Source organism: Nothobranchius furzeri, chromosome 15, assembly GCF_043380555.1.
Source record: "Nothobranchius furzeri strain GRZ-AD chromosome 15, NfurGRZ-RIMD1, whole genome shotgun sequence".
In the NCBI taxonomy this organism is placed as follows: domain Eukaryota; kingdom Metazoa; phylum Chordata; class Actinopteri; order Cyprinodontiformes; family Nothobranchiidae; genus Nothobranchius; species Nothobranchius furzeri.
In genome coordinates, this window is record NC_091755.1 from 51,315,731 (window position 1) to 51,330,396 (window position 14,666).

At 44.5% G+C, this 14,666-nt stretch overlaps 1 protein-coding gene across 2 annotated transcripts in view; it reads right to left on the reverse strand.

The window, feature by feature from the left end:
• Positions 1-14,666, reverse strand: part of LOC107391320 (calcitonin gene-related peptide type 1 receptor) — a 36,747-nt gene that overhangs the window by 897 nt on the left and 21,184 nt on the right. Inside the window, exons 4-12 of one of the 2 annotated variants that reach the window (XM_054746174.2) lie at positions 14,036-14,143; positions 13,787-13,896; positions 12,166-12,257; positions 11,828-11,954; positions 11,589-11,742; positions 4,197-4,257; positions 3,010-3,076; positions 1,404-1,622; positions 668-709 (exon numbers count right to left, since the gene is read on the reverse strand). In XM_054746174.2, coding sequence (XP_054602149.1) covers positions 668-709; positions 1,404-1,622; positions 3,010-3,076; positions 4,197-4,257; positions 11,589-11,742; positions 11,828-11,954; positions 12,166-12,257; positions 13,787-13,896; positions 14,036-14,143 — 980 coding nt within the window. Of the gene's footprint in view, positions 1-667; positions 710-1,403; positions 1,623-3,009; positions 3,077-4,196; positions 4,258-11,588; positions 11,743-11,827; positions 11,958-12,165; positions 12,258-13,786; positions 13,897-14,035; positions 14,144-14,666 lie in introns of both variants that reach the window. The other variant, XM_015968579.3, reaches the window with a different exon arrangement.

Consider the following 14,666-nt stretch of genomic DNA (forward strand, 5'->3'; position numbering starts at 1 on the left):
ATTAACACACAAAAAAGTGTTTTAAAATAATTAACTTAGGCAATCCTGGTCCTTGAATGACGCTATCCAGCATGTTTTAGTTGTTTCCGTTTTCCAACACACCAGATTTTAATCGGTAGGTGATTAACAGGGTTCTGCAGAGCTTGATGACCTGGTAAACAGGTGATTCAACCACTGAATTAGGTGTGTTGGAGCAGGGAAACAACTAAAACATGGTGTATAGCAGCACTTGAGGATCAGGATTGCCTACCCCTTTCAAGTGCATTTCTCCTTCTTTAGAACTGCTCCAATGATACATACAAATGTTTTTTAATCCTCCCGCATTGTTAATGGGGTCAGATGGACCTCTGGTGTATTTTTATTTTTTATTTTAATATTTTTTAAGGGGTGCATCAATTCACTCTGTTTAACCACCCCCTGTCCTGGCGGGGTCACCTGATAGGAAAGTGGACAGGTTAAGGCTATATTAGCATTAGCCAGTAAATAGTTCAGTTTTACGCTATGATGATGATGATGTTTAGTATTTATTATGTCAGGGTTTAAAGTACAACATATACTAAAATAACCCCCCCCCCCCAAAAAAAAAAACACATTGTTGAACTATTATTGATGCCTTACAATTAAATCACGAGTGTTTATTTATGAGAATTGCAAGAATTTAACTTACCTCAGCATTGCAGAAACAGAATATGATGGCCACCAGGAGTCCCTAAAAAATAAGAGTCATTAGAGTGAAGCATTTTAAAAAATCTGTGCAAATATTTCTACAAAACTAACCTGCTCTGTTTGAAAAAGAAAAACCAGATTATTTTTTCTAGCGGTAGTTGTACACATATGGAACATTTGATAATTACACCCTTTTCAGGAGCACAATGTAAGCATTTTAATATTATTTTAAGTAAACAGTGTTTATTGCAAGGTGCAAATACCCATAACCCTTTAATTTATTCTAATAATCCATTTTTATTTGTTTGGAGCAACAAGGGTTATAGTAGCCTAAAGTGTAAAACAATAATAATAATAATATCACCGTAAACATTGGAAGGTAATAATGATCAAACTGTGTAGCAATAGTATTTTCCTTATTATTAAAACAACACAAAACCATGAGCTCAAATATGATTGGCTCTGGAACCAGGAAGTGTGGAGGCGGGGCAGATAGTGAACAAGCTTCGTTAGCACTTAAAAAGGAGAAAAGCTGGCATCCAGCCAGCTGAGAAAATCTGTTTCAATGTAACCTTTCATCCAGCACGTTCGAGACATTAGGCTGTTTTGTGATTTTTTTCACTGTAAAATTCTAACATGTTGCACCTTTAAACAAAAAGTGAATTTGTTTTAGGAAAATAGTTAAAACATGTCATTATTGCATCAGTCACAGTACTAGGTTTCATTCCCACACGCACCTGAAAGCTGGTGAACAGGCTCATGAAGAAGTCATAGACAGTCTGGCTAATGCGTCCCTCGGGCCTCCATGGAAGGAGGATGAAGGGGATTCCCAGCAGAGGGACCAGGATGAGGGTGGCTCTCACTGCCTTCATGTAGGTCATGGACTCAGCACAGTGTGTCTCCTTCAGCTTGGTGATCAGAACCCGCACAATGTTCAGGAGAAAGAAAAGATTTGCCTACAGAAAGAGCAAACAGAGGAGGAGGATTTAAAAAGCAGAAAAGTACAAAATTTTAAGGAGTGAGTGGTTCTATTTTGACTGAACTAATGCAAGGCAGCCAGATAGTGGCGCTAAAGCCACAGGTTCAAGTCAGTCACCATTTTCTCTCCCTTTTTTTTTTTATTGTTTTTTGAATGCTTTGTAATTCCAACCAGACACGGAGACAGAGGTGAAAAAGAAAGGAAGAGACAAAAGGAAGAGGTGTGGGGGGGTCCCACAAAAATTAACAATCAATGATGAACAAGAGTCGACTTCTAGACCTGTAGAAAGAGAAAAACAAACAAAACAAAAAGAAGGGGACACACAACAATACAACAAGAGCAAGCTATCACTGCATCAACCTGATGAGGAAATGTAAAATCAACACTGTTTTACTGAACGATCACGATAATAAATCACAGTGCAATTAGTGCCAACCACAGCCTTAAGCCACGTGTTGAACGTGCCCAAGCCCATACTTATGAGAGCACCATGTGAGCACCTGTGTGTGTACACGCGCTTGTTTATGTAAGGTTTCTCTATAGGAGTGTCCAATAGAGGATGTGAGGGGCCACAGATCTGCCCCCCAAAGATGCATAGGAGATGGAGGGAGCTCCAAGTCCCAGAGATCCAGGAGCTGCCCCAGAGCACAGGGACCCCAAGGAGACCATGACCAGAAAAGCAGAGGATTGACCCAGGGGCCACAACCAGCAGCCAGCAGAGTCCCGGAAGATATCAGCGGCAAGCCCACAGGCCCTCTCACAGCCTCCCACCCCCCTCCCAGCCGACCGAGCCCGGGACCCAGCAACCCGGGACCCAGGGGTGACTAGCCCCGCCGGGGACCCAACAAAGCCCAGGGACCCAGATCCCACCAGGCCGCCACCGGGATCAATCAGACAGATGCCAAAAATCTTAAACTTCCTGACACCAGAGCTGCGAACACTCAAGCAGACCAAGGCACCGCACTCCACACCAAGTGTGGCGGGGGGAAGGGTAGGTGAAGATGTGTAGCAGCACAAGAAGTCCCAGGAGAGTGACCAATCATATTTCACAAAATATCACAACATTTCTGTGTATCAATATTTTCATACATCTTTTAAAAATGTAAACACAAAAACACTGCTTATAACAGGGCTATGCAATTCCAGGCCCGGAGGGCCGGTGTCCAGCACGTTTAACTGTTTCAACACACCTGATTTCAATCAGCAGGTGATTGACAGGCTTCTGCAGAGCCTGATGAGCTGCTGCTCAGGTGAGTTAACCACTTAACCAAGTGTGTTGGACTAGAGAAACCACTGAAATGTGCTGGATGCCGGTCCTCGAGGCCCTGAATTAAACAGCCCTGCTTTCAAAAATTGATACTTACAAGCAAAGCAACTTGGATGGGTCCGTGGGTGATGTGGACAAGATTGGTGCGAGGGCTGATCCAACACCTAAACCACACAGACATACAGAAATTCTTCATAGCGCATCTCGTTTCCCACGTTGGTTTCTTTCAGCCTAATTTAAACTAGATGGAATATATTACTTTCCTCAAAGTTTTACACACAACACTGAATAACGACAACGTGAAAATAACTGATTTTTGTTCTTGTTTTTGATACTTTTGCAAATTTACAAAATAAGGTTTCTCAGCTGTTGCCATAAAGCTCAAAGCTGAGCTCAGACTTTTTTCTGTTTCAGCTAATCATCCTGGAGATGTTTCTGTAGCTTACCTGGAGTCCACCTGCTGTAAATTCTCTTGACATACTTTAGAAAAGCACAGACTCGTCTAAATAAGTTCCCTCAGTTGACCGTGCATGTCAGAGCACAAACCAAGCATGAAGTCAAAAGAATTGTCTGCAGTCCTCCAAGCCAGGATCGCCTCGAGGCTCAAATCAAATCAATTTGTTACTAGCGATGCAACGATACCACTTTTTTCCAAACCAATACGGTACTTAGATCATAGTACTCGCCGATACCGATAACCGATACTTCTACCACACAACAGGAAAAGACTGTGGGGTAGATAAAAAGTAAAATATATGAATAGAAATTATCACAAAACTAAAATATCGGTGAACAGAAATGACAAGTTACAGTGAAGCCACTTTCAAGCAGCGGTATTGGTATCGGTTAATTTTTATTGATACAGATACTGGTATCGGTATCGGTGCATCCCTATTTGTAACCACCAGGATTTTTTCTAGAACTAGCCAAATATCTAAAGTCCTGCCATGTTGTGGAGTTGCTTATGCTAACAGTTAGTTCCTACTAGCTGAGACGTGCTCTGCTCCCTCCTGGATGCTAAAATCAACACAACCTTTCCCGTCGTGGTTAATTTAGAAAATAGTGGTAGAAGACTATTTTGACGTTCAGCCTGCATGTTAAACTCGGAGTGACCAATAAAAAAAAATAAGTAAAAATGGTTTCTAAGTGAACTTGGCCTTTAAGGTTATTCAAATCTTAAAAATTATTAAACTTTCAACTTCAACCCTAACTCCAAACTCGTTCATTTCTGTGTGAAAATCTTCAAACAGATTAGGAAAAGCTAATAAATATACAAAGTCTTACTCGTCGTTGTAGAAAAGCCCACGAGCAATCGCATATGTGATAGCAGGAATGATGGGGAAGCCTGGGAAGAGAACCAAAACAGACCTACATTGTAAAGGCCCAAGTCAGGAAGGTAATATATTATTCAACTGAGGCAATACTGCAAATAACATTTATTATACATTTTTAATCAAACAGTCAAATATTGTTCTTTTTTTTAGCTTGGTTAAAATAATACAGAATAAAAAGTAAAAACAACATCTTTAACATGCTTGTCAAGTTTTGCTGACAATATTCCATGTATGGAAAATTGCAAAGTGTTAATTTTATAAAACAAAGTTGTGCAGAGAGGAAAAAAACATGACTTTGGCTTCATAAGTGAGTCGTAGCTAATGTGCTACATGCAGGACATGAAGCATGCAGGGCGATCCGAGTCACAGCTATAATAAAACATGAAGAGATTTTGAGATACATTAAAAATATCAGTTTCCATACATTAATGCAGGTTGTGGTTTCGCAGAAAGCCTCGCTAAGTGCTTCTTCTGAAAGCCCACTTATCAGAGGACGGGCACATTCAGTTGGCAAGGTTACATCTTTGTTCTGATTTATGTTGAAAAGTCAGTGCAAGAAAAGCAAGCCCAGCTAAAACCACTGACTGTACAATGTGCTGATGTGGATCATTTAAGATATGTTAAAGGTAGGATAGATGTTCCTGGAGAAAGGCGCTTAAGTGAGCTAAGTTTTGGAAAAAAAGCAAACATAAAACTTTTCTATGGTCCAACCCCCTTTCTTCAGGCTCCCTGCTAGAGTCACAAGATCTGATAGTCATAGAAAATGGTTTGGGTACTGTCAAGCAACCATGAAACAAAAAGGATGTCTGGTGTGTTCGACACGCTGTTGGCACCTTTACTGCCATAATCCCTAATGTAACACCACTATGTAACCATACACCAATTCACTCCACTAGCTGATACAGTGTGGTGTTTTAACGGGGATGAATTAGGTATTTTTAGTTTTCTTGGTTTATCCAAAACTTTAAAATTACAGCAGCTCAGTGCCACCAACAGTCTGGGAAAACACCACGAACAGCAGATGAAAACTTTCCGAACCCAAGATGTCCTCCCATTGGCTCTCTCCACTTGGCCAGCTTGGATCGCGACCAAGCCCCCACAATGCGGCTCAAAAATTGAAGCAATCCCGGAAGTACCAAAAATTGCAGTTCCACCCTCATCCGCTGGGGGCTGGTGTCAGAAGCGAGCAAATCCTCATTGACTCCCATGTTAAAAATACCAATTTCACAGCAGAAATAAACATGTTTACAGCCTGGTACCAAAACATGTTTTTGGTTTAAATGATCTAGTTTACACTCATGACAACTCTGAGGGGGGTGAATTTTTTTCTCACTCTTCCGTTTAAGTGTATTAAAAGCCTAATATTCTGTATAATTAATGAGCATCCGACCCACGTGACCACAGAGCTAGCTCCGGGGAAAGGCCTCAGTAGAGCCTCGGTCTGGCCTGGAAACTGCTCCGGGATTTTTAGTCTCCGTGTTTGTGTATTCTTTTGTGGATATTATTTGTGCAATTGTTGGACAAAATGACTTGATGTGGCATTAATTGCACTAACAGAGCGTCCAAGGAGTCTCCACTTCATTTTTTTCTGTAAGTAAAATTATATTTATGTATTTTAGGTCACTGCCGAGCTGAGCTTAGATTTTAACGTGTACTGTTTAACCATGAAATTTAAATGTAATAGGGTAAAACCCAGTGCATTTAACATAATGCTGCACTTTAGAAAATGGGTTGAAATATAACATGTTGGTGGAGCTGGGTTCCGACTATCGGCTTGTGGAGCTCTCGGGAGACCGATGTTTTCCACCCGTTCTCCCCTCCCCGCAGCTCGGCGCATTTCTGTCTGATCGCGGCTTCTGTCTGCTGCGCGGGCTGCTGGCTTGTGGAGCTCTGGGATGGAAACCTTTCCACCCAGTTCTCCCCAGCGGCAGCTCTGCGCATCTCAGATCGCAGCGGCGCTTGTCTGCTGTGTGGCTGCCGGCTTGTGGAGGTCTCGGAGACCTCTGTGTTCCACCAGGTTTTACCCAGCGGTCAGCCCGGCGTATCTCTGACTCAGAAGCTCTGGTGTTCTGCACAGTTAACATGGTTGTAGCTAGGTTGCTACCTCCATTAGCTTAGCTCCCACCTTCGCGTTAGCTTTGGGTTATCTTCAGGTTAGCTTGTAGCTAGTTCGACCGGATGTCGTCATTTGATCCCGGCCTTACAGCCCCACCCTCAGCTCCACCTCTCTTCCCTTTTGTGGAATTGTCTGGGCTTGACGGAACCTGTGACACGGTCAAAATGGCGGTGGTGGCCACCTCCATTTTATCTTCAAAAATGTGTTATTAGAGCTTATGGAAACCTATTGTCCTATATTTATATGTCGACGATCGCGACACACACACGTTTGTGTGCGTTAAACGTAGTTTATACTTCTATGATGGCAGGTTTAAACTCACATATTGATGGAGACATTTTCCTTATACTTCTTTGCTGGAGTGTCATTGTTATGCCTCCTGCTGTCAGCAAAGTTTGTACTCCGTCAGTCATGGATGTATTAACGTTTAAATCATCTGACTTTTTCCACAAGACATTCTTCAATCTGCTCCATGTCTGTCGCTAGATATCTTCAGCTCTCGTTTAATCTCTTTGAAGAGGAATAGGGAGCTAAGTCTCCTCCCTTTCCGGTCGGCTCATGGGTCTCCGTAAGAACAAAAAAAATTAATTCAAGACAACGGGGCTAAAAGCATTATTTTCTAATCCGCTTTACCTGACGCCTTGGATCGCACGTGTTGTACTGCAATTTAAATGAAAAGTAATTTAAATTGGATGTTTCGACCACGCCAGTCACGTACTTTGAGATTTATCAGCTTGTAAAAGTTTGTAATTAGCATGACTACACACCAGAAATCGGCACGTCGCATATGTGACATCACCACATAATCTCCTCTCCCTTAGCGTAGCTGCTACTTACCACACGACCAGATTTATGATGGTTCTTTCCTCCTGTGGGAAGTTTGCTGAACTTAAGCCATTTTCCCTCCTTTTTCTCTGTGTCTGGTTCGATGACGTCACTTTCGTGAAGCGCATTTGTATTCCTGGACTTATTTTCACACAAAACCTAAAATAAAGTTTTCCCCCGTTTGAAAATAACCACGTTCTTGGTATCAAAATGTGTCTTTAAAATTCACAGACTAAACAATAACGAAAATAAACAATCAATGATGTACAAGAACAAGGGCAAGCTATAACTGTGTCAAATTGATGAAGAAATGTGAAATCAACATTGTTTTACTGAACAATCACACGATAATGAATCACAGTGCATTTAGTGCCAAACACAGCCTTAAGCCATGTGTTGAACGTGCCCAAGTCCATACTTATGAGAGCACCATGTGAGCACCTGTGTGTGCACACGCGCTTGTTTATGTAAGGTTTCTCTATAGAAGCGTCCAATAGAGAGTGTGAGGGGCCACAGATCTGCCCCCAAAGATGCATAGGAGATGGAGGGAGCTCAAAGTCCCAGAGATCCAGGAGCTGCCCCAGAGCACAGGGACCCCAAGGAGACCACGACCAGAAAAGCCCCTGCCCCTCTCGAGAGGCACATGGGATCGCCCCGGGGGGGCCACAACCAGCAGCCGGCAGGGTCCCGGGGGGATATCAGCGGCAAGCCCACAGGCCCGCCCGCATCCTCCCACCCCCCAGCCAGCCGAGCCCAGGACCCAGCAACCCGGGACCTGGGGGCAACCACTCCCGCCGGGAACCCAGCAGAGCCCAGGGACCCAGACCCCACCAGGCAGCCACCGGGATTGGTCAGGCAGACACCAAAAATCTTAAACCCCCTGACCCGGGAGCCACGAACACTCAGGCAGACCAAGGCACCACACTCTACACCAGGTGTGACAGGGGGAGGGGAGATGAAGATGTATATTAATTAACAAAAGAAGTCCCAGGAGAAGGAAGGAGTTAAAGGCCCCACCTGATATATACAGTCATACACAGACACAGTCACACACTCCCTCCTTCATGCTCACACATACACATACAACCAAAGACTTACAAAAATGCATGCCGGACACCCACTCATGCTCCCCATACATACCCTATTCACTCTGGTCCCAGTACTGCTGCACATGGGGTACAACCATTACCGGTTCCCAGAGTTCGACCCTTTCTGCTGGGGTGCTGATGAGCAGGCTCGCCCGCCCAACGCTGAGCAAAGCAACCCACCACCCCAGACCCCAACCAGATGGCCAGATCTCCCTCCTAGCCTCCAGCCCCGGAAAGCCAAGTGACAACAGAGGTGTGCTAAGACCCTAGTCTCCCTCCGCCTGCTTCAATTTAGTGTTAGTGAGTGTTGATGAGGTGCATTCCATGGCTGTGGTGAGCGGGCAGTGCGGTCATCATCTGGCCTACGCCAGCTGATGCCACCACACTACCCCACTTGCATCCACAGCCCTCAGTGTCTATGTGCAGTTTAAAGTTGGAAGTGGGCACCGGCACTCGGAATGAGGCTGAAAAATCCCCCTGCCAAATGCCGTTGAATGTGCCCACTCCCAAGGCCCTAAGCGTGTGTTTGCGTGGAATGTCGTTGGTGGAAGTGTTTAAGGTGCAAATAAAATTGGGGGGCAGGTTGCCACAGGAATGCGGAAATGGGGTACATACCCGCACCCCCTGACTTGTCCACCCCCTAAGGTCCTATGTGCATGATTGTGTGATGATGTGAGGGAGCAGGAGGAAAAAAATGTGTAGGGATGGGGAGGAATGGCTGGTTGGACTTAAGCCCTCCAGGGAGCCAGCTCCCCCACTGGCCCCAATAGGCACCTCTGTTGCCAAAATGCCACCCAGAGCATGGAGACCCCAGCCCATCTTGCCAGGGCCCAAAGCAGCAGCCTCACAGAGGCTCACGGAGTCCGAGGGCACCAACCCAGCCCCATCCCAGCAGAATACCTACTCCCATCCCTGTATTTGCACAACTTCTGGATTATAAAAGACATAGGACATCCAAGTAAGGTTGGGTCCTCCCCCTCCTGGACATCCCCCTCCCCTGTGATGGAACAGCAGAGGAGCCAAGGTCTACCTGAGGCCCCTGAGCCCGGGCCAGGCACTGCCACATGTTCCTGCCTTCTTCCCGGCAGCATACACGTCAGGACCCGACCCCAAGGCCCCGCCCAGATCCCCACACGGGGCCGGCCACCTCCACACTCCAAGCCCCCAGGCCCCCACCCAGACACGCTCAGGGGCAATGCAGCTGCCAGGCAACAACCCATGGCCACCGCCAAGACCCCCAAGGGGCCCCACTCACAACCGCCAGTAGTCCACCCCCCGAGGCAACCCAAGCACCGCCAGAGGGGGGCAGAAGCCCCCCAGTCCCAGATACCCCCAGTAAACCCACCTCCAGGGAACATCCGGGTACTCCAAACTCAGACCCTCCACCCCATCACCCACATCATCCCGCAGGACAATATCAATGATACCCCATCATCGCTATGTGATGGAACCGATCAAAGGAGCCCAGAGAGATTGATTTGAAGTGGAAGCAGAGGTTGTATCAAGTGTAATATGATCTAACAAAAGATTTCTATACTGGTTGATGGAAAGATTATCTCTATTTTTCCAGTTCAAGAGGATAGTTTTCTTAGCAATGCACATGCCAGTCAGAACCACGTGAGCCAAAGATGTATCAATCAGGACATCGTCCAGGTTTCCCAGTAAACAAACAGGGGGAAGTTGGGATTGGGCATTTAAGACACTTTGACAGGTCTTCACATACTCTACCCCAAAATTCCTGGACAGGTGGACAGGACCACAGTGCGTGGATGTAATTGTCAGGAACGTTGTTTGTGCAGTGTCTACAGGTGTCAGACGACACAAACCCCATCTTGAACATCCGATTACCTGTATAGTGTACTCTGTGTAGAATTTTGTACTGAATTAATTGTAAATTGGGGTGTCTGATCATTTAAAAATTTTTTAAACAAGTTTGGGACCAGAAGTTCTGGTCATAGTTGAGTGATAGATCCACCTCCCATTTTTCAATAGGGCTTGCTATTCTATCGTCTATTTTGGACTGTGTCTTATATACTTTAGACAGTAGTTTGGGGGGTTTCAGATTATAGCAGTCAAATACCCTTGGTGGTGTTTGTAATTCTATTTTATTGAGCTTAAATTTTTGTTTCACTACAGATTTAATTTGGTGATGTTCTAAAAAGCTATTCTTATCCGTTCCAAATTGGGAATTTTGTTAAATGGGATGAAGTCCAATCCTTCATATATGCGTTCCAGGTATAGGATTCCTTTATTTTTCCAGTCCGGAAGGTTCATCATTTTATTATTTTTCAAAATATCAGGATTATTCCAGATAGGTGTGCGTCTGCATGGTATTATTGAAGACTGTCATTTTTAGATACTCCCACCATGCTGTCAGATAGGTGCTGATACTAATACATTTAAAGCCTTCATGTTTTCTTATGCTTGAATAAAACATCATCTGCATAAAGACTGCTCTTATGTTCTATTTTCTTACATTTAATGCCTTTAATACCTGTTGTTTGTCTAGTTGCTACTGCTAGTGGTTCGATAAAGATAGCAAACAGTGAGGGGGGAGAGTGGGCATCCCTGCCTGGTCCCCCTCTGAAGACAGAAGCTAGCTGATATTTGGTCGTTCGTCCTGACACGTGCTGTTGGTGAACTGTTTAATGTTTGTAGCCAGTTTATGAAGAAGTTCCCAAAACCAAATTTATGTAAAGTTGCAAACAAGAACTTCCAGTTAACTCTATCAAAAGTCTTTTCCGCATCTAGAGATAATATACTAGTTTCTATGTTTCTACTGTAAGAGAAATCTATCAAATTAAGTAATCTACGTGAGTTTGTGGATGACTGTCTACCCTTGATGAAACCAGTTTGGTCAGGGTGTATTATGAAAGGGGTTACCTTCTCTAATGTTTTTGCCAGGGCTTTACAAATTATTTTGAGATCAACATTAATAAGGGAAATTGGGCGATAGCTGGTAAGAAATGCAGGGTCTTTGCCTGGTTTTAACAAGAGACTAATGTTGGCTGAATTCATGTTCGGCTGTAATCTGCCGCTCTCTTCGATTTCCCAAGCGACATTCTAACCAATCGGCTTGCGGAGCTGTTGCTTTCGATGGATAATTAAAATCTCTGGGAACGTCCAAAATTTTGTTGAAAAATATTAACAGCTTCGTAACATGTAATCACAAAAATCGGGTCTAAGTCTGGCGACGCCTCATTAGACGCCATGCTTCCTTCTACGAGAGCAGATATGTGTACAACTGTCTTTGCTTGGACAGGTCTAACAGCAACATATCTAGTTGGAAGTTGTTGTAGACCTCTTAACTTACCCCACCCCAGGATGTAGTACCAGAAGAGCTGCTGTTCCTCAACAAAAACAGCCACTATGATGAGTGTGTGGAGGTAGATGCCCTCACACAGCATCCAGAAATAGTTGGACATGAATGTGTACTGAGTCAGCACAGCCAGGATCTTGCAGCTCACCTGATGGTGAAAACAAGAGGAAAGAAACCTCCTCAATAGATTTGAGTACAACAGAAAGCAAAGTTTATGCAGAAGTCGGGCTCACGGGGTTGCTGGAACTTATGGTTTTATTGTTGGCCACAGAGACTGAAAGCCACATGATGGTAACAATAGAGTTCAGGATGAAGGAGAGGAACGTGTTCTTGTGGAGGGAGATCCTCTGGCAGCTGAGACTGCTGCAGGAGACAAAATCAGTTTGCAGAACATCCAGAAAGTACTGACAGAACATCATTCAGCTCAGGTTTCAGCAGAAATATGCACTGATGGAAGATTAGTTTAATATTGCATACTTGTTGGTTTTTAAACTATCTTTTTAAATAAATACACAAAACATGAATTTCTAACAGGAAATTGTTCAGGAAGAAAAACTCTCACTTAACTCACTTCAGATAAGAGAAGATAACCAGACTGATGATCAGGGAGATGATAGAAAGACCATGACCCACCAAAGCCAGGTAGTACATACTCATTGCAAACTGTGGGGACAGAGCGAAACTGATTATGGAAAACAAAAACACAGATGTGTGTTTGCAGAGCCTTGCATGCAAAATTCAGAGCAGAAAGCAAGAAGAGGGCATGAATACATAACATAACTTCCTGGGAAACAACTACAAATGATATGTGACCAACCATGAATTTAGATGCACTGATAAAAATATTTATGACCTTTATTTTGTGATTGACTGCATCTTATTCAGGAAGGAGCTCAACACAGAGAGAATCAAGGTAAGCAGGTTTCAGTCAGGTGCTAAGTTAGCCTTCGATTCCCAACAGGAATTCTGAGCTAATTAGCTACTGTTGACCATCTCTGGTGTTTGTTGCACAAGTCATGAAGTCAAGACTGATCTCTGCACTCAGGCTGTTATGCTCAGCCATGCTCGGTTCTGTTTCTGGATTGCTTTTCAGGATATGGAATTTATATGGAAATGTGGAATTTGTTGCTTTCAGACACTTTTGTAAAGATGGAAAATTAAGTCATTCAGGAGAAGTTTTGTGCACAAAAGATTTGTGAAGCTTCAGGTAAACGTTTAGAAAAGGCCAGAGAAGCATCTTCTCTCCGCTTATCTGGGTGAAAGAGAGGCAGCTCCAGCAAAGAGGCTCAAACATACCTTACCCCAGAAACCTCCACATGATCCCCAGGCATTCCCAGGCCAACATAGAGATATAATCTCTCCAACATGTCCTGGGTCGACCCGGGGGCCTCCTGCTGGAAGGATGTGTTTGAAACACCTCCCCTGGGAGGCGTACAGGGGGCACTTTCATCAAACGAACTCAGCGGGCTCCTCTCGACATCTAATCTCAATCCCTCCCAAATGATCAAACTCGTCATCCTCCCTCTAAGGTTGAGCCCAGCCCCCCGACAGAGGAAACTCATTTTGGCCACTTGGATTCCCGATCCTGTGCTTCCGGGCATGACACAAAGCTCCTGACCAAAGGTAGGGATTAGGATGAAGGTCGCCTGCTAAACTGAGAACTTTGCTTTCTGGCTTAGCTCCATTCGCCACAACCAACCAGTTTAGCATCCTTAGCATCCATCTCTCTTCTTCCTCCCCTCACCTGTGGAGAAGACCCCGAGACACACTCCCCCACTTGAGGTAGGACCCCAGCACCAACTTGGAGTTAGCAATCTACCTTTATTTGTTCTGGAACCATGTGTTTAGAGGCACTGATCGTCACCCCAACCACTTCATACTGGGCTGCTAACCTCCCCAGCACGCACAGGTCAGTATGATGGAGCTAATAGGACCACAACATCCGCATAAAGCAGAGACTCAATCCTCCAGTCACCAAACTCAACAACCTCCACCCCATGACTGGGTAGAATTTCTGTCCACAAGGACAACAGAACTGCTGAGGAAGGACCGCCCTGGCGGAGTCCGACCCTGAAGGGACTGAAGGGCCGTAACAGAGGGCCATCCACCTCTAGACTTTTTAAATCTGGTTCAAAACCAAACAATTTCAGATGTGGTTAAGCAGCATGATGTTGGTTGGTTTTTTTTTTTACCTTGAACTTTTCATTGCGGATTGAACATTGTGAGTAATTAGTCCAGATTCTGTTGCTCTCCGGATGGCGAAACCACTGGCCATCAGGATTACACACTTTGACCACTTTTTCTGTAAGAAGATATGCATTACACACACACACACACACACACACACACACACACACACACACACACACACACACACACACACACACATATTGAGAAAACATTTAAAATGGGCTTGTTTGGTGTGAAAGTTATGGCCTCACCTTCAGGATCAAAGTCTGCATAATATGAAGGACAATACTGATGGTGACTCCCTGGTGCTGAGTCTCCCCAACACAACCACCCATCCCAGGTACGGTTGCAGTAAGGACCTAAAGAGGGCAGGACATATACAGGTGACGCAGTGCATTGTTTCCAGTCTAAATCAATCAATCAATCAATCAATCAATCATCAATCAATCAATCAATACTTTAGTAATCCCAGAGGGAAATTAGAGTTTCAGTACACACAATTAAGAGATCAGACATACATGGGCAAGACACATGACAAGAATTGGTGACTGTGGTCATTCGCAACCCTGAGTCGTGCTACCTTAATAGAGATCAGAGGGTTTACATGAGGATTGGTTCAGGTGAAGGGAAAAAAAGGCACTTCAGAGTTACCCTCCACCAGGAGGGCAGCTTTAATCTGCAAAAAAACACCTCAACAGATATGCAACAGACTTCAGACAACACAACATAACATGAGACTCCAATAGGAGGGGGGGGGGGGGGGGCTGGGATCCTGTTTTCCCCAGCGAGAGCAGCCATCTACGGCGCTCATCTACTGTACAGTCACAGGTGGGAGGGAGAATTTGTTTGGGTCAGGCTGAGATAATTTTCCTCTCTGCCTTC